Source organism: Mobula hypostoma, chromosome 4 (assembly GCF_963921235.1).
Source record: "Mobula hypostoma chromosome 4, sMobHyp1.1, whole genome shotgun sequence".
NCBI lineage: Eukaryota > Metazoa > Chordata > Chondrichthyes > Myliobatiformes > Myliobatidae > Mobula > Mobula hypostoma.
Window position 1 is genome coordinate 151,310,470 of NC_086100.1, and position 27,346 is coordinate 151,337,815.

The 27,346-nt window shown below is 42.2% G+C and overlaps 2 protein-coding genes across 5 annotated transcripts in view; one reads left to right on the forward strand and one right to left on the reverse strand.

Moving 5' to 3' along the window:
* Positions 1–369: 369 nt before the first annotated feature.
* On the reverse strand, positions 370–13,882 carry LOC134345674 (THAP domain-containing protein 1-like). 4 transcript variants are annotated; one of them, XM_063046721.1, is made up of 4 exons: positions 13,142–13,882; positions 11,303–11,343; positions 11,025–11,226; positions 370–2,341 (listed from the first exon to the last, which is right to left on the reverse strand). In XM_063046721.1, exons 2-4 carry the CDS (start codon positions 11,317–11,319, stop codon positions 2,006–2,008), a joined length of 555 nt encoding a protein of 184 aa, XP_062902791.1. In that variant the 5' UTR covers positions 11,320–11,343; positions 13,142–13,882; the 3' UTR covers positions 370–2,005. The 4 variants fall into 4 exon arrangements, with proteins under 4 accessions (XP_062902791.1, XP_062902790.1, XP_062902789.1 ...); XM_063046720.1 differs by having other exon boundaries at positions 13,109–13,198; XM_063046719.1 differs by lacking the exon at positions 11,303–11,343 and having other exon boundaries at positions 371–2,341; positions 13,142–13,881.
* Positions 13,883–25,452: 11,570 nt separating this feature from the next.
* polr2b (RNA polymerase II subunit B) overlaps positions 25,453–27,346 on the forward strand; it is a 53,145-nt gene continuing 51,251 nt past the window's right edge. The window contains exon 1 of the mRNA XM_063046722.1: positions 25,453–25,588. Within this exon, the coding sequence (XP_062902792.1) occupies positions 25,564–25,588 (25 nt within the window). The 5' untranslated portion in view covers positions 25,453–25,563. The remainder of the gene's footprint in view (positions 25,589–27,346) is intronic.

Genomic DNA, 27,346 nt, shown 5'->3' on the forward strand with positions numbered 1-27,346 from the left:
AGATCACCTGGCTGAGTGGTGTCCTAACAGTAACATTGCGCTCAATGTCAGTATACTGCTACCACAAAACAAATATCAAGACATATCCCACTGCTAGCAAACCTGATTCTGAATTTAAATTCTTTATTCCTGTGGTGTGATTTGAACACACTTCTGGATTATTAGTCTGGTAACATAGCCACTATACTATCATTTTCCCTGTCGTAAACTAGAGAACTTGTTTCTGTATAATTACATTTACCATCCTTGTTATTCTATCCAATAGTAGTACTGCTAAGTTTTATTCAAGTTATGGAAAGGAAACTAATGTGAGCCTATCATAAATTAATATTTAAAGATTATGGCTTACATGCATTTGAGCCTATTATTTGTCCAGCATTTAATACTATTTATCCCATATAAAACTGTAGTTCACAACTAGCTAAATGAGCAATTTACTTGTCCTCTTTTCAAAGAGGTGGCATACCACACATTCCAGGGGCTTGTGTATAATTCAAGGATTCACTGTTGATCCTCAAGTCTTGCTTTTGTTCATTCGGATATTAAATGAAGACACACAATGCAAGTGAGAATGTTACTTACACACAAAAAAAAGCAAAACCACAATACATACATTAAAACCTTCAGCATTCTGATTTACAATTAATAACCCCAAGAGCCCCTCTTTAATACCACACACATGGATGACTCAGAAAATTCACTTTGGTTTTAGAGAAAGCCACATTATTTTCATTACGTGTTACTTTTTAACATTGGCTAACGTACACAAAATAAAATCCTGTAACTCTATCCATAGATCCACATGCTATACAGGCTTGTAATTTGAAAAAAAAGGATGCCACATAGAAAAGGGAAAAAAAGCCCAATATTCAGATGACTCAGTTATTGTGCAGATAGATGTATATCCTAGAGCTTTACAAAATTAGCTTAAAAGATTATAGCTTTTATTGGGTGCAAATAATTAAGGTATGCAGAGGCAATTCCTGGTTCTGTACCTTGAAGTAAAGTACAGATGTAATAGCAAGTTAGGCTACTAATCAAATGATGTTTATAATTTTGTACAGACCATTATACTGAAAAGACAAGAATTCGACATTTGTAACATATATTTAACACAAAGGGAGAAGGCTTGCAGTTAGAAGAAAATTTAAAAGTATGACTATTTTCCCCAAGAAATACTTTTTGCCCCTTTAAGAGATTATATGGTAAACCAATGCAGGAGTTAAATGATTACGAGGGTATACAGACCATTTCTATAGCTGAGAGTATGCTAAAGACTAGATTTTTATAATTTCAGCTAAAGGTTTAAAAAAACTAGCTACAGTGTAGTTAAAATGTGACATTCCCTGCCACAAATCAATTATATATAAATTAAGTTCTTAAAATAGCATAGCAAGAAAGATGTAAAGATCATTGGCACTATTCTGATGTCACTTTCTGTAGCCCTGCTCTTTATATTCCCTGTCAATGTAGTTACATCTAATTTGTGATCAATTTTTTTTCTAACAGAACAAATAGCTGCACTGTGGGCTTTGAGTATTTTTGAGTTCAGTTCTGAAACTTTAGTATGATTCAATCACCCAACAAATTTTGCAACATATAAATTCCCACTTTTTCACTAGTTTCTCTCAGTGACAGTTCTTCACAATAATTCAATACTCCGCTCCAGTATTATGAGAACTGTACACAGTAACCCACCACCCATGTAAATGAATTAATGGTTTGGGAAACCTTACAAGATCTGTCAATCTCACCAGGTTGCTTTTTGGATATACCAGAATTTTTGTATATTCTTCTATTGCTAGTCTGCTTGTTCTGTTACCTGTAATTCACCAGCTCCATAATGCATTCAACTTAATAAGTTTGTTCTTACTTATACATTTTAAACAATTTCCCCAGAACGAACCATGAGAAATTTTTACTTAAACCCCTACCTCAACCTTGGGTAGTAAAACTTATGATTCTACACTATGCAACAAATGTGATGCTGATAAACAAATTACATCTAAACTTTAATTACTTCATACAAAGTATCATTTAACAGCACACAATTTTGATGTGACAATATATCTCGTGTATTAAGTTCTTGTAATAGCTTCTTCATTCTTTGTAAACGTTGCTCTTGGCGGCGAGACTTTTGCTGTAAGAATTTCAGTTTCTTCTTCAATTTCTCATTTTGTTCCTCCAACTGCTGAATCTTCTTTTTCTGTAAGCATGCATCTCCAACACTGTAGCTATGATCGTAAACAGTTAAGAGTCCATGCGATTGATTCAGTTCCGACTCCTCTATAATTTCCTCTGTTGCATGATGTTGGTCACTCGGTAATGCCATTTCTAACTTCTATCAATAAAGATCAACAGATTAATAGTTCAAGATATATAATTTTGACATTCAGCAAATTAAAGCTGTAAACAAAGGTCAAGCATAAAAGCTACAAATAATTTATCAAATCCAACATTTGTAAAGTAAAAATGATTTTATTAAGATTTACTCAGAAAATATTGTAGATAATACAGCAAGTACTTTGACAAAAGAATGGAATGTGTTAAATTTATTTTAACAATAAATTTAAGGAGATAATTTATTTGATGGAAAACCAGAGATTTTGGATCTATTCAAACCTGAAGAATTCCTGACTTGAAATATTAATTATTTCTCTTTCCACAAATGCTGCCTGAATTGCAGAGTTTTTGCGACAATTTCAATTGAAAAACAGATTTCTCCTTTTAGCTACATTAAATGCAATGAGTTAAATAAAATTAAACAAGATTTTACATTTAACAATAAACCGGAGAAGTCAGTGAATACCAGATCAATGTGAGGCCTTTATTCAATAAAATGACCAAAAACAGATGTAATGACTAACCTCAGGATCAGAGTTTCAAAAACTTTTGTTTTCCTAATAAAAGCTTCAGTTCCCAGCATTCACAACTCTTTATAGTAACCTGGACACAAAATATTCTTATTTCTCTGATAAGCTTCTGATTACTTGAGTGACAATTACAGAAACCAAACAGGTGATAAGGGAATTTCCCTGATGGTGAAATAGCACATTTAAAATATTTATGAATTTTGAATTCCAAAAAAGTGTACTCTTGTATCAGATTCAGCTTGCTGTATCCTGCACCAGGATGATAATAGCAATAAGATGCTACAAAAATGAATATACTCGAGACTGCAGATGCTGGAATCTAGAGGAAAAAAAAAACAAACTTCTAGAGGATATCAGTGGGTCAGGCAACGTCCTTGTAGAAGAGGAAGAAGAATAATATGGCAACAGAGAGGAGAATTAAAATGGCTTGCAACCAGGAGCTCTAGATGGGTCATCGTAGAACGAGCACAGGTGTTTGGTAAAAAGGTCACCTACCCAACACTGTTTCCCCATGTCTGTTAAACCACCAACTCAACTAAGATAGTTATGTAATCTAGCAACTTTTTCAGCTGTTACATTTAATTAAGATTGAAATTGTTAGCATCTAAGCATTTCATTAGCTATAATTAGATCAGCTTTGGGCTATGTCCACACAAGACCGGCTAAGTCTGTAACTGAAGCTTTTTCTCTTTGTTTTGACCCTCCGTCCACAATGAAACAGCGTTTTCCTCCCCTGAAAACAGAGCTTTTCTAAAACGCTCTCCAGAGTGTTTAAATCTGAAAACATCGGTTGGGCGTTGTAGTGTGTACGGGGTAACCGGAGGTTTTAAAAAACCTGTCGTCCCTTTATTCAGTGAAGAGACTATGGCTGTAGAAAATGTTTCCAGGGCGACCCCTCTGTGGATGTGGGGAAGATGTTGGTGGGGCCACCCGCGGGTCTGTGTGTCCATATGTGTAGCTACTGTAGTGGCTGTGAGGCTGGTATTGTGGCAGTGAAAAGTACTGGGGGGGGGGGCCATCATATTCTTCATCATTGCAAATCCCTCTGCAACAGCGTTAGTCAGTTTTTCAATGTTCGTCGTCAGCCAGGTCATACCGTCTGTGAACTCCCTGTCAGTTACCTCCTTACGCTCCAGTATTTTTTTTAGTTTTAAGTCCTCCTGCGCGAGAGCCAACAGCTGTCCATCGTTTGGCAATTTCCTTTTAAGTTTTTCTAGTCTGTAACTGGACAAACTCGCACCAAGTATAACGTTTCCTCTTCACTTGTTTTCTGTAGATGTGTCCTGCTTATACCCAGTAGGAGGAGATTCATCCAAATACCCATTTTACTGTGGACAGAGGTATTTTCAAAAACGCCTGGTGTGGACGCCTATTGTTTTTAAGCAAAAGTGGCGTTTTCAAAATTATCTGGTCTAGTGTGGACGTAGCCTTAGTCTGTGAACACTAGTCTTGCATTACAGTACTTTCCTCTTAGATACAAAATGCCTCAACATTGATTCATTATTGTTAGACTTACAATACCCAAGCAAGTAATAGTGAAACAAATTTCAACAAAATCTTATCTGGTCATCAACATTAGAGGAAAAAGTATATAACCCAAGCTGTTTCATTTGCAGGTTTACCTAAATATATAGAAATGGATGGTTACTTAAATGTATTCAACCAATTAGCTTAAAGATGAACACGAGATACAGATCATAACGCACTTCGTCTCCTTGATCCAAATTAAAAATGAAACTGACAGATACCGCGAGTACCATAATCATGTCATTACTGCTGTCCTGATAGTGACATGGGGGAAAAAAACTAATCACATGCCCACTTTTTAAAGGCACTTTTAGAAAAGATTTTAAAAGAGCACAGGACCTTTCAGTGGCCTTCAATCATCAAGAGCACTTGCTTGTGAAGGAAGCAGCACAAGATTTTAAAAGAACTTCGGGCCCTTTGGGACTTTTCGGAGGCCTTAATCATAACGGTCTATTAGGCACTTGGCAAAGCCTAATGAAAAGACGTGAAGTGTAAGCAGAATGGCTATTATGTGAGGGGGCCAGTTTTAAGAATGGTCAGGCTTTGGCAAGAAGAGACAAAGACTGTTTCTTTTTCTTTCCTTGTCTTTAATACGCAATTAGTGGAGGGAGAATGGGTCTGGAGGTAGTAGTATGTTGTTCATGTGAGGTGTGGGAGACCTCCAGTCTCCCTGATAACAACACCTGCTTGAAGTGCATCGAGCTGCAGCTCCAGAGAGACTGTGTTAATGAACTGGCGCTGCACCTGCACCTGGATGACTTTCAGCTCATATGGGAGAATGAAGAGTGATAGATAAGGAGCTACAGGGAGGCAGTCACCTCCAAGTTGCAGGAGGTAGGTAGCTGGGAAACTGTCAGGACAGGGGAAGGGAATTGGCAACCAGTGCAGTGTACCCCTGTGGCCATTCCCCTCAATAAGTATGCCACTTTGGTTACAGCTGAGGGGTTGACCTACCAAGGGGAAGACACAGTGACCAGGTCTTTGGCAAAATTGGCTCTGTGGTTCTGAAGGGAAGCAGGGAGGAGTGATAGGGGATTTCATTGTTAGAGGAGCAGATAGTAAGAAGTAACATGAAACATGTTACCTCCCAGGTGCCAGGCCCAGTCTTGGATCATATCCACAACATTCTAAAGGGGGAAGGTGAACAGCCAGAAGTTGTGGTAAATATTGGTACCAATGGCATAGGTAGGATGACGTTCTGAACAGAAAAATATAGGGAGTTATGTAGAAAGCTGAAAAGCAGGACTTCAAGGGTAGCAATCTCTGGATTGCTGCTTATGCCACATGCCAGTGAGGGTAAGAATAAGATGACTTGGCATATGAATGCATGACTGAGGAACTGATGCAGGGGACAGGGTTTCAGATTTCTGGATCATTGGGATCTGCTCTGGGGAAGGTATGACCTGTAGAAAAAGGACAGGTTACACCTGAACCTGAGGGAGACCAATATCTTTGCAGGCATGTTTGCCAGAGCTGTTGGGTAGGGTTTAAACCTAATTTGGCAGGGGATGGGAACCTGAGTGATGGGGCTGAGGATGGTGCAGTTGGTAGACGCGTAGATGAAGTCTGCAATGAGACTGAGGAAAAGCAGGCAAATGATAGGGCAAAATAGCAGTGAGTGGAATGAACTTAAGTGTAACATGGAGGCAAAATTGCAAAGGTTGACGAATATAAGACTGAAGGCATTATATTTGAATGTTTACAGTATATGAATGAGGTAGATGAACTTGTGGCACTGTTGAGATTGGCAGGTGGGCATCCCTGACTCATGGCTGAAAAATTATCACAGTTGGGATGTACGTATCGAAAGGATAGGCACTAAGGCAAAGGGGGTGGGGTGGCTCTGTTAGGAAAAAATGAAATCGAGTCCTTAGAAAGAAGTGACATAGGATCAGCAGATATAGAACCCTGATGGGTAGAGGTAAGAAACTGCAAGGATAAAAAAAAAAGACCCCGATAGGAGTTTTATAGAGGCAAGGATATAAAAAAAAAAGACCCTGATAGGAGTTTTATAGAGGCCTCCGAACATAGCCAAGATGTGGAATAGAAATTAAAACAGGAGCCATCTGACATAGGAGCAGAATTAGGGCATTCAGCCCATCGAGTCTTCTTCATCATTCCATCAAGGCTGATTTATTATTCTCCCCAACCCCATTCTTCTACCTTCTCCCTGTAACCTTTGACGGAACAACAAAAGAACCTGTCGAACTCTGCTTTAAATATACCCAATGACTTGGCCTCCACAGCCATCTGTGGCAATGAATTCCGCAGATTTACTTATCTCTGGCTAAAGAAATTCCTCCCCATCTGTTCTAAATGGACATCCCTCTATTCTGAGGTGGTGCCCTCGTGTCCTAACCTTCCACACTACAGGAAACGTCCTCTCCCCATCCATACCATATACATGCCTTTTCTATCTCATGAACAGTAGCCCAGGATGTGGGATTTAAAAATAGAAGATAGAAAAGGCATGTAAAAATGGCAATGTTATGATAGTCATGAAGGATTTCAATATGCAGGTAGATTGGGAAAATCAGGTTGGTGCTGATCCCAAGTGACGGAATTTGTAGAATACCAATGAGATGTCATTTTCAAGCAGCTTGTGATTGAACCAACCAGGGGAAAGGCAACTGGTAATGAATCAGATTTAATTAGAGAGCTTAAGCTAAAAGATCCTATGGAGACAGTAATTTTTAAAATGATAGAGTTCACCCAGCAGGTTGAGACAGAGAAAATAAAGTCAGATATATCAGTATTATAGTGGATTAAATGAAGTCACAGAGGCATGAGGGAGGTGTTGGCCAAAGATGATTGAAAAAGGGACACTAGCAGGGATGACTTTAGAACAGCAATGGCTAGAGTTTCTGGGAGCAGTTCAGAAGGTACAGGATAGATACATCCCATTGAAGAAGCTGTATTCTAAGGAAGATGCAACTGTGGCTGACAAGGGAAGTCAAAGACTATAAAAGTAAAAAGGAAGGTGAATAACACAGCAAAAAAAAAAGTGAGAAGTTAGAGGATTGAGAAGATTTCAAAGCCAACAAAAGGCAACTAAAAACAAAAGAGAAGAAAAGATGAAAAATGAAGATAAGCTAGCCAATAACATAAAAGAAATGCAATACTGGATATTAGACCACTGGAAAAGGACGCAGAAGTAGTAATGAGGGACAAAGAAATGGCAGACAAACTTAATAGCTATTTTGAACAAGTCTTCACTGTGGAAGACACTAGCAATATGCCTGAAATTCAAGGGTGTCAGGGGGCAGAAGTGAGTGTACTTGCTATTACTATGGAGAAGATCCTTGGGAGCTGAATGTTCTGAAGGTAGATAAGTCACCTGGGCCAGATGGATTACATCCCAAGGATCTGAAAGGGGTAGTTGAAGAGATTGTGGGGGCATTAGTAATGATCTTTCAAGAATCACTAGCTTCTGGAATGGTTCAGGACTCGAAAAATATAAATGTCACTCCACTTTTCAATAAGGGAGGGAGGCAGAAGAAAGGAAAATATATACCAATCAGCCTGACTTTAGTGGTTGAGAAGATGTTGGAGTCCATTATTAAGGGTAAGGTTTCAGGGTACTTGGAGGCACATGATAAAATAGGCTAAAGTCAGCATGGTTTCTTGAAGGGAAAATCTTGCTTGACAAACCTGTTGGAATTATTTGAGGAAATAATAAGCAGGATAGACAAAGGAGAATCAGTGTATGTTGTTTACCTGGATTTTCAGGTAGCTTTTGACAAGGTGCCACACATGACACTGCTTAACAAGAGCCTATGGAAAGATACTAACATAGAAGATTGGCTAATTGGCAGGAGACAAAGAGTGGAAATAAAATGGGCCTTTTCTGGTTGGCTGCCAGTGACTAGTGGTGTTATGCAGAAGTTGGTGTTGGGACCACTTCTTTTCACTTGTCAATGATTTGGATAATGGAATAAATGGTTTTGTAGCCAGGTTTGCAATATTAGCATTCATTTGAAGTCACAGGAAACTACAGCACAGAAACAGGCCCTTTGGCCCACCTAGCTCATGGGGAACCATTTAAACTGCTAGACCTATTAACCTGCAGCCAGATTATAGCCCTCCATACCTATCCCATCCATGTACCTTTCCAAACTACTCAAACGTTGAAATCAAAATTGCATCCATCATTTGCACTAGCAGCTCATTCCACACTCTGAGTAAAGATGTTTCTCTTCATATTCTCCTTAAACATTTCATCTTTCACCCTAAAGCCATGACCTTTAATTATAGTCTCACCCAGCCTCAATGGAAAAAGCCTGCTTGCATTTACCCTATCTACACCCCTCAATTTTGTATACCACTATCAAATCTCCTCCCAATCTTCCACTTTCTAGGGAATAAAGTTCTAACCTATTCAATCTTTCCTATAACTCAGGTTCTCCAGTCCTGGCAACATGCTTGTAATTTATCTCTGTACTTTCAATCTTATCTAGATGTTTCATGTAGGTAGCTAATTTCATACAATACTCCAAATTAGTCCTCAACAATGTTCAACATAACAGCCCAATGCCTGCAGTCAATACTTTGATCATTAAAGGCCAATGTGCCAAAAGTGTTTTTTTACAACCCTATCTACCTGTGATACTACGTTCAATGAATTATGGACCTGTATTCCCAGATCCCCTTGTTCTGTGGCACTTCACAGTGCCCTCCCACTGGTTGGTCCTCCAAAAGTGCAACATCTCACACATCAGCATAAAATTCTATCTGCCACTTTTCAGCTATTTATCCACCTGGTCCAGATCCCGTTAAAAGATTTGATAGTCTTCCTTGCTGTCCACTACACCCCCAATCTTGTGTCATCTGAAAAACCACATTATCATCCAAGTCATTGACACCGATGACAAACAACGGACCCAGCACTGATCCCTGTGGTGCTCCTCTAGTCACAGGGGCAACCATCTACTGTGACACATTGGCTTCTCCCACAAAGACAATGTCTAATCCAATTTACTACCTCATCTTGAATACTAAGTGATTGAAAGTTCTTGACCAATTTCCCAAGCGAGGCCTTATCAATTGCCCTACTGAAGTCCATGTACACAACATCCACTGCTTTGCCTTCATCAACGTCCCTGGTAACTTCCTAAAAAAAAAATCTATAAGATTGTTTAGACACAACCTACCATGTACAAAGCCATGTTGACTACCCCTAATCAGTCCCTGGCTATTGAAATACTCAAATCCGGTCCCTTACAATACCCTCCAATAACTTTCCCACTACTGATGTCAGGCTCACCAGCCTATAATTTCTGGTTTATTCTTACAGCCTCTCTTAAACAGCAGAACAATATTAACTATCCTACTATCCTCCAGTACCTCATCTGTCGCTAAGGACGATTTAAGTATCTCTGCTGGAGCCCCCGCAATTTCTGCACTTGCCTCCCACAGGGTCCAAGAGAATACCTTGTCAGGCCATGGGGACTTGTCCACCCTAATTTACCTCAAGAGAACAAACACCTACTCATTGTAATCTGTACAGGGTCCACGACCTCACTACTGCTTTGCTCACTTCTATAGACTGTGTCTGTCTCCTGAGTAATTACAGATGCAAAAAAAAATTTAAGATCCCCTCCATCTCTTTTGGCCCCACACATAGATTACCATTCTGATCTTTCAGAGGACCATTTTTTTCCTACTCACAATCCTTTTGCTCTTAACATATCTGAAGAAGCTCTTAGGATTTTCCTTCACCTTGCCTGCCAGAGCAACCTCATAACTTCTTTTAGCACTCCTGATTTCTTTCTTTGCATTTCTTAAACTCAACTACCTCATTTGTTCCTACCTGCCTATATCTTCCATGCACCTCCTTTTTCTTCACAAGGGCCCCAATCTCTCTCAAAAACCAAGGTTACCTAAAGCTGTTATTCTTGCCTTTTATTCTGACAAGAACACAGAAGCTTTGTACTCTTAAAATTTCACTTTTGAAGGCCTTCCACTTATGAAGAGGCTTTATAAGGCACTAGTGAGGTCTAGCTTGGGGTATTGTGAGCAGTTTTGGTGCCCCTTTTTAAGAAAGGATATGCTAGCACTGGAGAGTGTCCAGGGGAGGTTCACAAAAATGACTCCAGGACTGAAAACGATAATGTACGTGGAACAGTTGATTAATTTGGGCCTGTACTCGCTGGAGTTTAGAGGAACGTCAGGGGATCTTGTTGAAAACTACCAAATATTCAAAGATGTTGAACACTGAAAAGTATAGAAGTATAGAGTGAATGTGGAGAGGATGTTTCCAATAGTGGGGGGTGGGGGTGGGAGTGGAGTCTAGGACCAGAGGGAACAGCCTCAGAATAGGACATCCCTTTAGAATAGAGATGAGGAGCAATTTCAGCCAGAGGATGGTAAATTTGTGAAATTCAGTACAACAGACGGCAGTGGAGGCCAAGTGATTGGATGTATTTAAAGTGAAGATTGATAGGTTCTTGATTAGGAAGGGCATCAAAAATTACAGGGAGAAGGGAGGAGAATGGTGTTGAGAGGGATAGTTAATCATGCATGATGAAATGGTGGGCCAGACTCAAAAGGACAAAGTAGCTTTACTCTGCTCCTATGTCTTATGGTTTAATAAACATCATAACTTATAAATAACCTAAGAGTTACCTTTGACTGCTGATTTGATCGAGTAAAACAGAATATGGATGGCACAGCATTTTCTTCCAGTATTTTATTGTTACAGTTCTTTCTGAAACAGTCCAATGTGAAATGTTCTGAACACAAATTGCTGTTTTTAGTGGGTATAAAATTCCGTCTTCTTACTGCATCCAGCCACTTTTTGCAGAGCTCCGGCCGCTTCAGGGGAAACCTTCAATTGGGTTTTAAAAATACTGTTAGAGAGAAGACCCATATATTGATAGCTATCAATAAAATTGGTTACTTACAATTGGTTTTTCACCATCCTTCCAAGCACACAGCTGGTCTCCTGAATATAAATTGCAGCCAAAAGAAACCAAACAATGTAAGTATATACAAAACAATGTCTACTCCATTCTTTAGTGTATCATACTCAGTTAATGATTCAGGATCATTGATATTTGCAGGCCACTGTAGTGATGTCAGACACACATAACTGCATGAAGTGTCCCAATCTCCAAATTTACCTGTATTGTCCAAACTGGTCATCACAGCTATTTAATTCAGCCGTGCGTTTTTAGCCAAAGCTGCAGTAATTTTACTGCTCTTCTGTGGCCATGCAACTCATTTATTCCTCCTTACGTCCAGTTGGCTTTGGCTCAACATTGTAATCGAGGCAAAAAGCAATTAAGATCATGGCTTTAAACCCCTTTCAGTATAACTAAATTCTTTCACACCCAATCAAATATTTTTAAAGTGTAATAATAATGTTAAGAAATACAACAGCTAATTTGCATAAATCCAAGTTCCACACATGACAGTAATGCACAATCTGTATCATTATTGATATTAGTTGAAGTATCAGCCAAGGTCTGGTCCTTTTTGGATAGCACATAGCCTTTCTCACATCCAAATGAAAAATCCCATAGTTTCAAATCTCAGTATATTGTCTCATCAAAAAATTAAAATGTTGATAGCACAATTCATACTCAGTACAACATGATATCAGCCTAGATTAGAACTTGATTGAATAGTCATCTTAATCACATGAGAACGCTACCCTAGCCATCACCACTACTTCATGGATAAAATAGCAAAAGGACAAGGTCAAAAGTGAAAAGAAGGACATTTCCACTTTTAGCTTTATTTAAAAATATATTTAAATGCCAGACCATCATATTTTGTGGAAAGAAAATCCAGTAACATTTCAGGTCAAATCAGTTCTGACAAAGGGTCTTTGACCTGAAACATTAACTGTTTCTCAGAGATGCAGCCTGACCTGCAGATGTTAAAAAAACATAAGAAATAACGTGATTTCTATCATCCACAGCTTATTTTTTGACTTTCACATATTTGTAGTTTTATTAGACCAGTCTACCATTGATTTCACTATGTATGTTTTCTAAGTCCTATTCACACATTACCAATAAAGCCGGATTTAGGAATTCATGGAACCTTTAATACATGAAGTTTATCCAGCACCACTTTGCCCATTAACGTAGATTATCACAGGCCTATCACTCTGTGCCAACACAGCTATCACAATTGCAAAGATTCACTGCAAAATATAGCAAGAAAGTCCATGACCACAGCCAAAAGGAAAACAGTATTTTAAAACATTAGAATGCTGGATAAAAATGCTGCAAATAGAAAACTACAGTAAGATTTTAGAAACTCACTACTTCAAGCACGCTTTCCATCATGATTATTCGCTACACTTATTTTTTTTATTACAATTCTCTATCGGGTACGCTGTGAAATCAACCCCTCACTCCATCACAACTAACCCTAAAGTGATTTACCAACTCCGCCTCACATACATACTTCCGGATCATCCCCTTCAGTCACTTGCCCTGCTTATCCCTCTACTCTGGAGACCCTTTCAGCTTCAACCCTCCTGCCAAATTTCTTTCCCTGCCCAACGTCAGTAGCTTTCCCACCTCACCACCAACATCCCGCCTTGTTCAACTTCCTTTCTGACGCCATTCAAGGAGTGGCCTGGCTAGTCAGCCAGCAAGCCAGCCCGCGCCAAGATCTCAGCTCACCGGCCACGTTCTGCCACGCAGAGCCACAACCAATACACTCCCTGATGGAAGCCGCCACCCAGAGCCTACCTGTGGAAAGAAACGCCACGGTCTTTATCATACCGATTCTTGCAGCCGTAAGCAGAGCAGGATAACACCATGGCGCCGAGCAGTCTCCGGGCACCGACCGCGCCTACCTGACCCTGTTCACGGCTCTCATTGGCTGGGTCTGCCAGCAGCCGCCGTTTCTGCTATACTGTCGGTGATGTCACTGATGGTGCTGGGGCGATCTGCACCTTCTTGCAGTGGGGGTTCTTGAAGAGAAACTAAAGGAAAACTTTGCCGAGGCTAAGATGATGTAACAATTAACAAATGAAGTTGTTGTGACTGACTGAAACTGAGCCATATGAAAGCTGCAACTGGGAAACATTAGTATTTACATAGCGAACGTTTCTGGAAAAGTAGAATCTGAGAGAGTCTCACTCTCCTGACACAAAGTTTTATACTTCTTCAACACAAAGGTAACAATAAACAATCAACTACTTACTTTAACATTTGGAATATAGTCACGTAAATTTACTGTATTTACAGCACACCCTAACAAGCAGAACCCTTTGAATATTCAATACCTGTAAGGGGGAGAATTCCACTACCCAGCCTTACCTGAAGATTCATCACCCTTTGAATGAAGAACTTTCTCTTAACAGTTAAATGGTCTGACCTATATTATGAGACTATGATTTCCGGTTCTAGGTTTTCCAATCAGGAGATACATATTTTATTCTTACAAACTTCATGGAATATAATAATAACAATAATAATACTTTATTGATAGTGGGAAATTCTTTTGTTACAGCAGCAACATTTAAAAACATGCTTAGCAGTGTACTTAACTAGTAATAAATACAGAATAATACAAACAATAATAATGTACCAATGTGCAATAATAATGTACAAAATAATAAAATAGAGATTATTGTACTATGATGTGTGTCACCTGTGCACAGAGGTGAAATGTTGTATCTGCTTATTGTATTTGTTAGGAAAGCTTTACTGTAATGATGCTTATGACAGCGGAGCTGAATGAGTCTGTTCCAAAGAGTACTCCACTGCTTATTCAGTAGGTCATGGAGAGGATGTGCCAGATTGTCCATAATGGATAACAGTTTGTTTAGTGACCTCCTCTCCACCATTAACTCAAGAGCCCAGGTTGTAGCCAAGGATGGATCCAGCCTTTTTGATATGTTTATTTAGTCTTTTTGTATCACCAACACCAATGCTGCTCCCCCAACATAAAGTCGCAAAGAAGACTGCACTGACTGCAACAGACTGCTAAAAGATCTCCAACATCTTGTTGCACACATTAAAGGATCTCAGCTTCCTTAGAAATTGGAGTCTGCTCATCCCTTTCTTGTAAACAGCCTTTGTGTTGGTTTTCCAGTCAAGTCTTATAGGTTCATTGCCTTCTAATACAGCAACTGTTCTATCTAGAAACCAATCTGGCAAACTTTCATTCCACTCCCTGTGGCAAGAAGATCTTTCTTTTAGGTAAGGAGACCAAAAGATCATGTAATACTCCAGCTACGATCTCACCAAGACTCCATATAATTGCATTAAGATTCAAATCTTCATGTAAATGCCAATGTACCAATTACCATCTTAATTGTTTACAATATCTGCATGTTCTTCATTGACTTTTATACAAGGATGCATAGGTTTCTGAACATTGCCAATCTATGACCATTTTTTTAAAAAGTCCTACTTTCCTGTATTATACACATAAGTGAATGAACTCACATTTAATCCTACTCCTTGCTTCCCACCTGGTAAATTAATTCTCAGTCCAAGTCTGTATATTAAACTCAATTCCTTGCATTATTGAAGTTCAATACCTCTCAGGATCTGTTTCCCTTTTTCTATTGATCCCATTTCTTCCAAATTCAAACACTCAGCATTTTTTCACTACCTTTTTTTCAATCTTCCCTCTCTGATCCCAAAGATCAGTCTTCAGACACGACTTCACATTTTCCCCCTGTGTCCCTGTGACTTTTTCCTCCAATTCTGTGTCCATTTCTTTTTCCAGATGTCTTCAGTTCAGATTACGGACCCCTTCTCCCATCTCCAAAAGTCCCAACCCACCTGGACCCTTCCCTCTTGTCTCTAATTATCTATAAACCATTCATTTAAACTGCTGATGCAATATTGACTAGCTTGATATTTTCAGTCCTTTCACTTGCTCTGAACTACTCGGTTTTGAACTTGTAGTACTTTGTTTATTAGAAATAACCCTTACATCAGGTGCATTTAAGAACCTCTTAAATGAGTACATTGATGATAGAAAAGTAGAAAGCAATGTTGCAGCAGAGGTTTAAGGTTGATCATAGAGTTGGTTAAAAGAATGGTACAACATCATGGATCGAATGACCTGTATAGCACTGTAATGTTCTCTGTTCCACGTTCTTGTATTGACAATATACTCACCTCAAAAGATGGTACCATTATGGTCTGGCAAACTGATGTTTATCTACAGAAATTAAGCATTGTCTCTCAGCATCCTCCTGTACCACCCTCTGGAGTGGCACTGAGCCGTCATCCCTAATTCAATGTGTGTCCAACAATGCCCATCCACCCTCCTTTCTTCAATGTATCTTTGATATGTACATATTTAAGCTCAGCTTTCCCATCTACCGAGTATCTGACACTGAGCAACAAACATGCTGGAGGAATTCAGCGGATGCAGTGGCAGCTGTGGATGCAAGGTCGACCATTCGGGGGAGACCCCTTCACCATCTTGCTTCATTTTCAGTATCTACAGTCTCCGTCCTTTCTTTCTTTCTCTGTGATATTTCACTGGAATTTGGAAGGATAAGGAGTGATATCATTGAAACCTTTCAAATATTGAAAGGCCTAGACAGAGTAGATGTGAAAAAGATGTTTCCCATGGTGGGGGGGGGGTGTCTAGGACAAGAGGGCACAGCCTCAGAATAGAGGGGCATCCATTTAAAACAGAGATGCTGTGAAATTTCTTTGTGAATTTGTGGAATTTATTACCACAGGCAGCTGAAGTGGCCAGTTTCTTAGGTTTATTTAAGGGAGAGCTTGATAGGTTCTTGATTACACACAGTATCAAAGGTTGCGGGAAGAAGGCCAGGGAACGGGGGTGAGGAGGGGAAAAAAGAATCAGCCATGATTGAATAGCGGAGCAGACTTGACGGGCCAAATGGCCTAATTCTAAGTGTTATGGTATTACAGTCTAACTTTTTCCCCTCTGCCATTGGATTTCTGCAAGGACAATGATCCATGAACACTACTTCACTATCTTTTACTCTCGTTTTCCACTATTTAATGTAACGTAATGTGTATATATACACACAAAGTAATTTACAGTTTTTTATTGTTATGTGTAACAATATACTGCTGCCACAAAACAGCAAATTTGATGACATACGCCAGTGATATTAACCCTGATTCTGATTCTGATATTAGGGAAGAGGGCAGAGTATGGAGCTGGGGGAGGATCTTAGCTGTAGACTGAGGTTGAAGCACAGGGCGAAGCCTGCTGTTGGGAGTTTTCTCTCAGGAAGGAAGAGGGCTAGAGATGGCAGGAAGCAATGGAGAAAACAGTGGTAGTGAACGCAAGCTGTATTAGGTGACAGGAATGTATGGAGGAAGAGGAAGAGCAGGTTTCTGGGAAACAGAAAAATAAGTGACCGATTGAGGGATATAGTGGCTTATTTTCAAGTGATGAAAGCAGTAGATAGGATTTAAATAATAGGACGGAAGAGTTTAAAATTTTGCTGAATTTTGAATGTGGACCTGTTTCAGTTATCAATCCAATTAGACTAAATGAAAATTTGAAAAAAAGCAATTGTGGGTGCAAAACCTTTAAGAGAGGGGACAACTCCTAGACTTTTGTAAAGATAGTAAGCAATGTGAGAAAGCTTTGGGGGTTAAAGCCGTGGGAGGAAGGAAAGTAACACAAGGAATTATATTGAATGACATTGGCTTTGGGGAGTAACATTTGGAGTGTCTCTAGATGTGTATCCATGGACCAAGTTAAAAATAATTTCGTCGGGGGAAGGGTTTTGGATGCTAAACATTTAAGTGGATTTTGTGGTGAAGTTAGAACATATAGCTTATTGAACATATAGCTTATTAAACAGATAGTTGATTAAATATAATGGAAAAAGTTGCCGGATAGAATTAATTTAGGTAATATGAGGTACATGGTGCTGCCCCCTCGGAGATATTTTCAATACCATAAGTTTGGTCATGTAGCAGATGTTTGTAGTGGTAAAATGTGGTGTGGTAGATCTGGTGGAGAACATGATTAGGGCAATTGCGGAGAATGCGTTAGGCAAAATAGTAGTAACTGTGGAGGGGAACGTAGCTCTGCATATGCAGGGTACCCTGTATAAAAGAAAGCTGTGGAAGTGTCGCATGTTCCAGTGGTTTCCTGAAAGGAAAATCCTGTCTGACAAACCTACTGCAATTTTTTGAGGAAATTACAAGGCGAGTTGGCAAAGGAGATGCAGTAGACATGGTGTACTTAGATTTTCAGAAGACCTTTGACAAGGTGCCGCACTTGAGGCTGCATAGCAAGATAAGAGCCCATGGAATTACAGGGGAGTCACTAGCATTGGTGGAGCATTGGCTGGTCGGCAGAAAACAGTGAGTGGGAATAAAGGGATCCTATTCTGGCTGGCTGCCTGTTACCAGTGGAGTTCCACAGGAGTTGGTGTTGGGGCCGCTGATTTACAATGTATATTAATGATTTATGGAATTAATGGATTTGTGGCTAAATTTGCAGATGATACAAAGACAGTTGGAGGAGCTGTTGTGTTGAGGAAACAGAGAGACTTAGTTTAGTGGAATGGGCAAAGAAGTGGCAAATGAAATACAATGTTGGAAAATGTATGTGTAACTCTCACTTTGACTAGGGGACTAATATAGGGGGTGATAGCCCCCGGCCCGGCCAAACTTAAAGAAAGCTTGTTTGGGTGGATGCGGTGTGATGTGTCCCTTGTTACAAATCAGTACCCTGAAATAACGAACAGTGCACAATATGAGATTAAATGATTAAGCTTTATAATTCTTACTTTGACCATATGGTTAGTAAAGAAATGAAAAAAGGGCCCAATCTTATTAAACAGTCTGTTGCACAATGTTAGAGCTCACTGTTAAGTCAATCGTCAATCGTCCACCATCGACCTCCTCCGATTGTCACTTCCCTTCGGACTCTCGCTCCAAGTCCACCCTGTCCAGCGGTCTACCAACTCTCTCCATTCACGTCTTCTCTCCTCATCTCTCCCCGGCAAAAGACCGCGAAAATCTCTCTGCCAGCTCACAAGGAAGAACAATAGAATTCCAAACCCCGTTATCTCCAGTCATAACCCAAACATTGCTGCTACAGAGAAACTATCACATTATCAGTGAAACCTTACAGCATGTTATACAGCAGTGAAACCGTACAGCATGTTACACTCTCCCCCCAACCAAATTTAGTCATATCCTCATGACACTGAGATAATTCTCCAACCCTTCCTGCAAAACACAAAGCCCAGTCCAGGTGTAAAAAGCAGTGACATAGCTCCCCGGCACAGTAGGGGTCACATTCTGTTCCCCTGGTGCTATGTAGGCCAACCTATCCAGTGGTCTCCTAATTCTCTGAGACCTCTGCACCCCATCATCTAACATTTCAGGTTTTGACACTACTGGGGATACTGGGTTTACCTGGCGAGGTCTCCTCCAATCTATCACTCGTGCCCACCTGCAATTTGGAGCCCTCTGTTCTGTGATCAAACCCCACTTCCTCCCCTGCAGAGTCCCGCTGCAACCCAGGCTGCCCACAGATGCACCCCCCTCACCTGTCTCAATGGGAGAAGGGCCGGGAGTCTCTTCCTCAATCAATGGGGAGTTAGCGAAAGGCAGCGTATACCACACATCCAGGTCCTCATCCTCCGAATCAGTATCCCTCTCGGGGTGGCGGGGGTGGGGGGGTGCGGCTTGACCTCGCCTGTTGGGAGCTCAGTAGTCACCCGACGTTTCCGCAGAGTCCTCTTACTAGGTGTAGGCTCCAAGTTGGGCTCTGGGTCTACCTGTACCTCTTGACCCAGGGGCCACAGGTTATTCCAATGGAGAACCTTGACAGGCTCATTCCCATTCTCTGGTTTCACCGGGAAAACTGGTAGGTTTGGCATCTGACTCTCCACCACATAGGGCGTAGCCACCCAACGGTCAGCAACTTATGCTTTCCAGATAGCCCCAAATTCCTTATGTGGACTGTCTCCTGGCAGAAGTTGGGAGAACCTCACCTTTTGATCATACCTCCTCTTATTCCCTTAATTCTGCTGGGCAGCCGTGACCCCAGCTAATTCATAAGCCCTTTTCTACTCTCTTCTCATGTCAGACACATACTTCAGATAAGTCTTCAGTGGTAAGTCACCCTCGTCAGTCCCAAAACAAAGGTCAATGGGCAACCTCGCCTCATGCCCAAATATCAGATAATTTGGTGATTACCCAGTAGCTTCATTTCGTGTACAATTATAACTGTGAAACAGATGCCCAATATGTTGACTCCACCTGCTCTTCTTGCTGATCTGCAGGGTCCTGAGCACGTATAGCAAGTCTGGTTAAACGTCTCTGGCTGGGGATCACTCTGCGGGTGATAGGGCATGGTCCTTGACTTCTCGACGCCAAGCATGCCCAGTAACTCATGGATGAGTCTGCTCTCGAAATCCTGTCTCTGATCGCTATGTATTCGCCTGGGAAGGCCATAATAATTGAAATACTTCTCCCATAACACCTTTGCAACCATAGACACCCTCTGGTCCTTGGTAGGAAAAGCCTGAGCATATCTGGTGTAGTGGTCCGTGATGACTAAGACATTTGCTGTGTTGCTGGCATAGGGTTCTATGGACAGGAAATCCACACACACCAGGACCAGAGGCCCTGCACTCTGCAAGTGTGACAAAGAAGCTGCCCACATAGGCAGTGTCTTCCATGGTATACATCGAATGCATGAATTGCAGTATTCTTCGACCTCCGACTTCATTCGGAGCCAGTAAAACCAGTCTCTGAGCAGATCCATAGGTCTTTTCCACCCCCAAGTGTCCAGAATCATCATGAAGTGACTTCCAACGCAATCCTCCAATACTTCTCGGGCAGAACCAGCTGGCAACGCTGGGGTCGGTTTGGGGGTGATGTGATCCGGTATAAGATTTGATTCTTCAACTCCAACCAAGGCCATTCTCATAGTAATGGAGGCAGCGACATGTTTTTCATCCTCTCCACCTAAGCTATGTCTCCTTTTTCGACTGCTGCCCAAATGGTACCAATGCCTGGATCGTTGCGCTGAGCAGCAGCCACTTCCCCAGAACTCAATCCCGGCAGCTAATTGGTCTTCAGAGCAGTCAGGTTACACTAAACTTGGGTGATGGTGTCATCAGAGGCCCCCAATTGATCCACCACTTGCTCCTGCCCCTCCTTTTCCTCTGCCTTCACGGTGATGGCAAACTGACACAGGGCCTTCACCCCCGGGGCAGGAACGCTCTCCCACTCCTCGTCCCTAACCAGTCCCTTGTGCGCCCGTTGGGACAAAGCATCAACGTCAATGTTCCAGCTTCCCGGCCGGTACTTCAGGCTGAAGTCATAGGCAGACAACGCCGCCAATCATTGATGGCCTGTGGCATCCAATTTCGCCGATGTCAGGATATAAGTTTGGGGGGTTGTTGTCTGTCCTCACCTCAAACTTGGTCCCATAGAGGTAGTCACTCAGCTTATCCACCACTGCCCATTTCAACGGCAGAACTTCCAACTTGTGTGTGGGATAGTTTTTCTCGGAGGGCGACAAACTCCAGCTGCTAAACACAACTGCCCTCAACCCAGAGCCCTGATCTTGATACAGGATGCCCCCTAAACCCTCTCGGCTGGCATCCATGTGCAGTACATACGGTAATCGGGTGTCTGCAAAAGCCAGCACTGCTGCCTGGGCCTGCAGCTCCTTCAGTGACTGAAAGGCCTTCTCACATTTCGCATCCCACCTCGGTCCAAAGGGCCCCGACAGGCTAAGATACTCTCCACCCCCCTGTCCTTTTATCCCGCTCCCTTTCTTCCCCAAGGGAGGGTAACCACACAGAAGCCGATTCAAAGGGTGGTTCACTTTCGTGTAGCATTTCACAAACTTCCAATAGTAACCACAAAACCCGAGGAATGAGTACAGAGCACTCACAGTCTGGGGTCTTGGCCAAGTGGTAATGGCCTTGATCTTAGCTGGATCTGTAGCTACCCCATCTGTGACACTGTGTGCCCAACATAGCTAACAGACATTTGACAGAACTGGCAATAGTCCAGGGAGAGTTTTAACCCTTCAGCTTTCAGGCAGCCCAGCACCTTCAGCACCTTCGCTTCATGTTCTTCCAAGGTGAATCCAAATACTATGAGGTCATCCAGATGTACCAATACCTCAAGCAAGTTCATATCCTCCACCGTCTTCTCCATGGCCCACTGGAAGATTTCAGGAGCTCCTGAGATGCCCTGGGGCATCCTTTCCAACTGGAAAAATCCTGGGGGCATATAAATGCCGTTTTCTCTTTGTTGGCCTCACTCATGGGGATCTGGTAATATCCACTCCTCAAGTCCAGCAACCTGAACCACTTGGCAGCACTCAGGCATGCCAGCACGTCTTCAGTCCTCGGGACGGGGATGGTGCGCCTGTTCAGAGTCCTGTAGTCCACACGCATCTGTACTTTCCCATTCTTCTTTCGGGCCACTACTTTTGGGGATGCATAGGGGCTTCCGGATTCAGTGATGATCCCAGTTCCCTTCAACTTACACAAATGCTGCCAAACGTCCTCCATCTCTGCAGGGGCCAGTCGCCGTGGCCTTTCTCTGAACGGGGTATCCTCAGTCACCCGGATAGTGTGACATGTGCTCTTTGAACAACCCACATCAAACTCGTCAGTGGAAAAGACACCTTCCAGCTTCAACATCTTCTCCACCAATCTCCTCTTCCAACCCACAGGAACTGGGGAGTCCCCGAAGCTGAATGACTCAGCGGTCAACTTTCCCCCCTCTTCCAATAGTTTCTCCCCGGGGTGTCTCGCCGGGGCACTAGACATCACCGTCACCAGGAAGAAAAGCGCCGGGGCATCCCCCGCTTGAAGGTGACCTCCCCCTTTGTAGTGTTCCTGACAATCACTGCCATCCCACTTGCCTGTACAACTGAGGGCCTCTGCAATTGGGGCCTCACCAGTACCCCAGCAGGAAATCCTGACTGCCCCTCGTGGTCTTCTGGAGAGTCCACTAAGAGGGCTTCGCGCTCAGGCACTCCAGAAAATTTGGGGGTCCCCATCACTCTCGCTACTTCCCCGGGCCATACCACCATTGGCTTCAACTGGGTGAACTTTACAGTCCCTTGTCTAAATTCGGTATCTGGCCCAATGCTGCCATGCACTTCCTCAAAAGCAGCTCGAAACCCCGGGAGCACGGACAATGTCCCCAGAAAGCTCTCGCCAGTCTTCTCCTTGCAGGCCACCATGAGTCTCCTCACAAGAGGGGTGTTGGTCCCCACCGGAATTGAAACGCTGCCCTTCTCCGGGTCCAGACAAACCAGCACCAGTGTATCAAGGACCTCAGACACTCCCACATCGGCCTCTGAGAACTCCAACTTCACTGACAAATAACCGTCGTATGGATAATCACTAGCATTAAGCCCCCAGATCTCCAGTGCCCTGAATGGTGTCATTGGCAAATGCTTCAGATACCGGTTGTAAAACAAATGGTACAACAACATGACCTGTGACCTGGTGTTGAGTATGGCTTTAGCATAAATACCCTCTATTCGTAGCGACAGACTGGAGCATGGACCCAATAAGCCTTCAGGAGTTGGGCCTTTCACTTTCGGGAGTTCCTTGGTACATTGCTGGGAATGTGTTCCCCCAGAGACACCAGGCCTTTCCCTCACTGGGTCTCCTCTAGATTTTCCCAATGACTCCCCCTGCTGAGGTACCCGGGGGCTCACTCTCCTTCTGGTGTGACACCTGCTGCCAGCTGATGTTGTGAGAGCTGTCAGGTTGAAATATCCGGTAGCGACAGCTGTCAATTATTGTTCGTCCCTTTGGGGAATCCACTGCCCCATCAGCTCTATCACATGGGGGGGGGTCACACCCGCTGATAATAGCCAACATATCTCCATTCTCAACTCTGCCACAATCTCCTCTACTGCTCCCCCGGGGTAGGCTATCTGTGGTCACTTCACCACAGGAGACTACTGCTGAGGACTGTACCTTGCTGACGGAGTCCTCCCGCACCTCTGCCGCATTCTCCTCTTCCTGTACCTCTCTGATCAACTCAACAAAAGATGGAGGGGGGCACGTCTTACGAGACTGTCAGAGACCCCAAGCAATCAGGTCATGGGACTAGGCGCCCCTGGCTATCTGGTCCATTCTTAACTGATCCACCTCAGCCACCTGAATGACCCCTCTGCACTGCAAGCAATTTAGCTGCCTCTCTAGAGAAAAAATAAAAGCAGAAAGCTTCTCCCCCTTCTCCTGATGCATGTTCTGAAACCCCAGCATGAGCCAAAAGCATTGTCCAGTGCTTGCATGTAATTGACAGCTGTCGCTACCGGATATTTCAATCTGACAGCTCTCACAACATCAGTGGCCTGCCCATTCAAACTTTCAACCAATCACTGTCACCTTTCATCATTAGAGCACTGCCACTCATTAACAACTGAGAGGTCTGCTCTGCCCAAGTCTCATACTCCTCCTCCCCTCTAGGGGTGGCGTTATTCCAGAGAATAGGCAGAGCCTGCCATAGCTAGGACTTTGAATCTGTCTTTTCCATTTATTCGCCAGAGAAGTAAGGGCGGATACTAACTCAGAATTCTCACTCTTCACCAGGGGATGTGGATTAATTAGACATTCCAAATCCGACCACTCTTTCCCCTCACTCCTCAGAAACGAGAGAACCCTGTTTTTGAAATCTCTAACCCCAGCTACCGATACCTCAGCGCTGGTCTGTATTAAAATGAAAGCTGCGCCTGCCATTTTATCAAACCTCCGCCCACAATCGCAACTTCAACAGTAGAATTAACAATTCATTCGGAGTACAAATATCTGCCCCAGTGGTTCATTGCTCAGGGTAATCACACAGCATCCAACGGAATCAATCCCAGACAAGCCCCCACAATTGTAACTCTCGCTTCGGCTAGCGACTTAATATGGGGGGGGGGGTGATAGTCCCTGGCTTGGCCAAACTTAAGAAACCTTTTTTGGATAGATGCGGCGTGATGTGTCCCCTGTTAACCCAAAATAACAAACAGTACACAATATGCGATTAAACGATTAAGCTTTATAATTCTTACTTTGACTATATGGTTAGAAAAGAAATGAAAAAAAGAAAAAAAGGGCCCTATCTTATTAAACTGCCTGTTGCACAATGTTGGAGCTCACTGATAAGTCGATTGTCCACCATCAACCTCCTCTGATTGTCGCTGCCCCTCGGACCCTCACTCCAAGTCCACCCCGTCCAGCGGTCTACCAACTCTCTCCATTCACATCTTCTCTCATCTCTCCCCAGCAAAAGACCGTGAAAATCTCTCTTCCAGCTCACAAGAAAGAACAACAGCATTCCAAACCCTGTTATTTTTAGTAATAACCCAAACATTGCTGCTACAGAGAAACCATTATATTATCAGTGAAACCCTACAGCGTGTTACACAGCAGTGTATCATGTTACATATGGTCATGCACTTTGGTGGAAGAAATAAATAGGCAGACTATACCAAAACAAAGAAACACTACGGAACGCATTCAAAGAAAACATCAAACACCCAACATGCAAAAGGAGGCCATTATTTTGAAAGTCTGTTCAATTACTGTGACAACAAAATTGCGATAAGGAAAATAAAGTTCTGCATTACTGCAAGATTCAGAGGATGGTGGAAGTTCAATCGGGAGATGGGTATAAAAGTAGGGAAGTAGTATACTTACAAGTCTTCTATTGGACATACGAGGTTGAATAATTCCTCGTTCAGAATTAATATGCATAATACAGACATTCGTAGGGATTGCACTTGTCAAGAAACAGTGCAGCATATGAGGTGCAAAGGAAACACCTAATTGCTAGATTAAGATCTTTGAGACAGACACAGTTTAGCAAGGAAAGTTTGTTAGAATATTATTGCGGTTGTAATGTGCCCAAGAGCGTATTTGTCTTTCTGAAAAGCATTAGACTTTCTGATGTTATTTGAATATTTTTTTGGGGGGGGGCTTGAATTTAGCGGGCATACTCCCTGTCTCGTTGCTGTACACTCCAATTCAATAAGTGGCGGTAATGCCAACCGCCGTTAAACTTTACAAGAGGAAAATTCCTATATTTCGCCGTCCTCACAACAAGAGGGCACTGCACATGCGTAGTGCTGAGCAGAGGTGAGCGTCTTGCTTCTGACGGCAGATCAATCCTGGGCCACGCGTCTGGTGAGCTGGTCGGCTTCCGCCCCTCTCCAACGGATCCCGGCAAATTAACATCGCAGTATCGAAATGTACGATCCCGATGAGGCTGAAGGTGAGTGTTGTATTTGACTTCATAATCTGTGGCTGTGTTCTGCGTGACGGTGAAGAAAAATGGCGCTGCGCCGGCATTCCGGGTGCCAGAGTGGGCGAACAGATAGTTCAGCCGAGGCCTCGCTTGCTGCAGAGAGCGTAGGCCAAACTGATGACGCTGTCAGTGGAAAGAAGGATGCAAACATAAGCTGGAAGTCTCTTTGTCCCTGGATTAGTATTCACTGACCCACAGATACACAGCATTCTTTCAAATGTGTTTTTTTTTAAAAACATAACACTGTAACATCCCATCTCTGACCTTCCAAACGGTTTCGCAGTTACTGATATAAATGCTGGAAGAGGTAGCCAATTTGCGAACCACAACCTGAACTTGGTGATGTTAATTGAGACATAAATATTGGCCTTAGTAATGGGGATAACTTTTTTTTTTCCAAAACAACGCTGCGTTTGAAGATGTGGACTTTTTCCCCCTACTTATAACGTGAAAGGCTATCTCTAAATGCAGCAGCACCTTAAATACATTTTCATGCTCTCAGATCTGGGATGAGACTTGAGCCAAGATCTTCTGACATGGCGTTAAGAGTGCTGCTGGTTGTCACTTGTACAATGAAGTAAAAAATCTGAAATTTTAATTAAGATCTACTGTACAATTTGTAGAGTAATGTCTAATGTTGAAAATCAAAATAACTGGAGGCTGACAATCTGAAATAAGGCTGGAAACATTCAACTTGTCAGACTACCTTGGCAAGAAACATTTATAGTTGATTACAAAGTTTCTGGCTTAAAACTCCTTTCTTGAGATTTGAGCCTCTAATGCAAGGAGAACTGGTTAAATATTTGGAGTCAAGGAAGGGACAATCCTATGGGCCAAGAGTATATCTTGACATTCATTCAAGAAATTGATAAAACTCCATAAAATTTGAAATCTTTATTTGTGCTGCTGCCTTGTAGTCATTCTAGCACCATCTTCTTTATGAAGTGTTAGCTGAACTGCCTTCCCCTTTCTCATTTATATTTGCATTACTGTCTTGCTGTATTAAAACGTTAAGGAAATCTGAACACGCTTCAACTATGTAAGTAACATCCTAAATCTATCATAGTTGATACACTTAAACTCCTGTGCCAGCATTCATTACAGCAGCAGTCTTTTTAAAATAAATAAATAAACACACACACACACACACACACACACACACACACACACACACACACACATTTTTAAGTTCATCACCTTAGCTACTCTTTCCTCCTGTCAGAATGCTCACGGTGAAAGACAGTGCATGGCTCCACACTTCAACATCTCGATATAGGTGACATTTCTAAAAGTGCTAGCATTAGATTTGGTTGTATATTCTGTACTATATCAAATTAATGATATATTCGATTAGTGATAGAGGAGGATGCAAAGAATATCATGGACGAAACAAATATCTAACGAGGATGTCATGAACAGAGCAAACACAAAAAGAGAAATAATGTATGAGATCATGAAAAGGCAACATAACTTCATTGGACGTGATTAGGAAAGAGGAGTTAGAATGCACGATAATTATGAGAAGGATTGAAGGGAAGAAAGCAAGAGGAAGACAAAGACAAATGATGATGGAGACAGCAGCCGGAGAACTGGAAATGAATACTGTACCAATGAATTGATCCACTTGACCCGAAACAAGAGTGTGTGGGCCATGGCAGTCAAAGCTCAAACTGGGCATGGCACCTGATGATGGTGATAGAGGAAACACATTCTCAAAATGAGCAT

Bases quoted from the DNA above. Each gene is read 5' to 3' on its own strand.
- LOC134345674 (XM_063046717.1), bottom strand. From the start codon at position 13,179: ATGGTGTTATCCTGCTCTGCTTACGGCTGCAAGAATCGGTATGATAAA. The intron at 11,227-13,108 runs GTAGGCTCTGGG...ACCCAATTGAAG, and splicing joins CGTGGCGTTTCTTTCCACAG to GTTTCCCCTGAAGCGGCCGG. The intron at 2,342-11,024 runs GTAACTCTTAGG...CTTTATTGATAG, and splicing joins GATCAAATCAGCAGTCAAAG to AAGTTAGAAATGGCATTACC.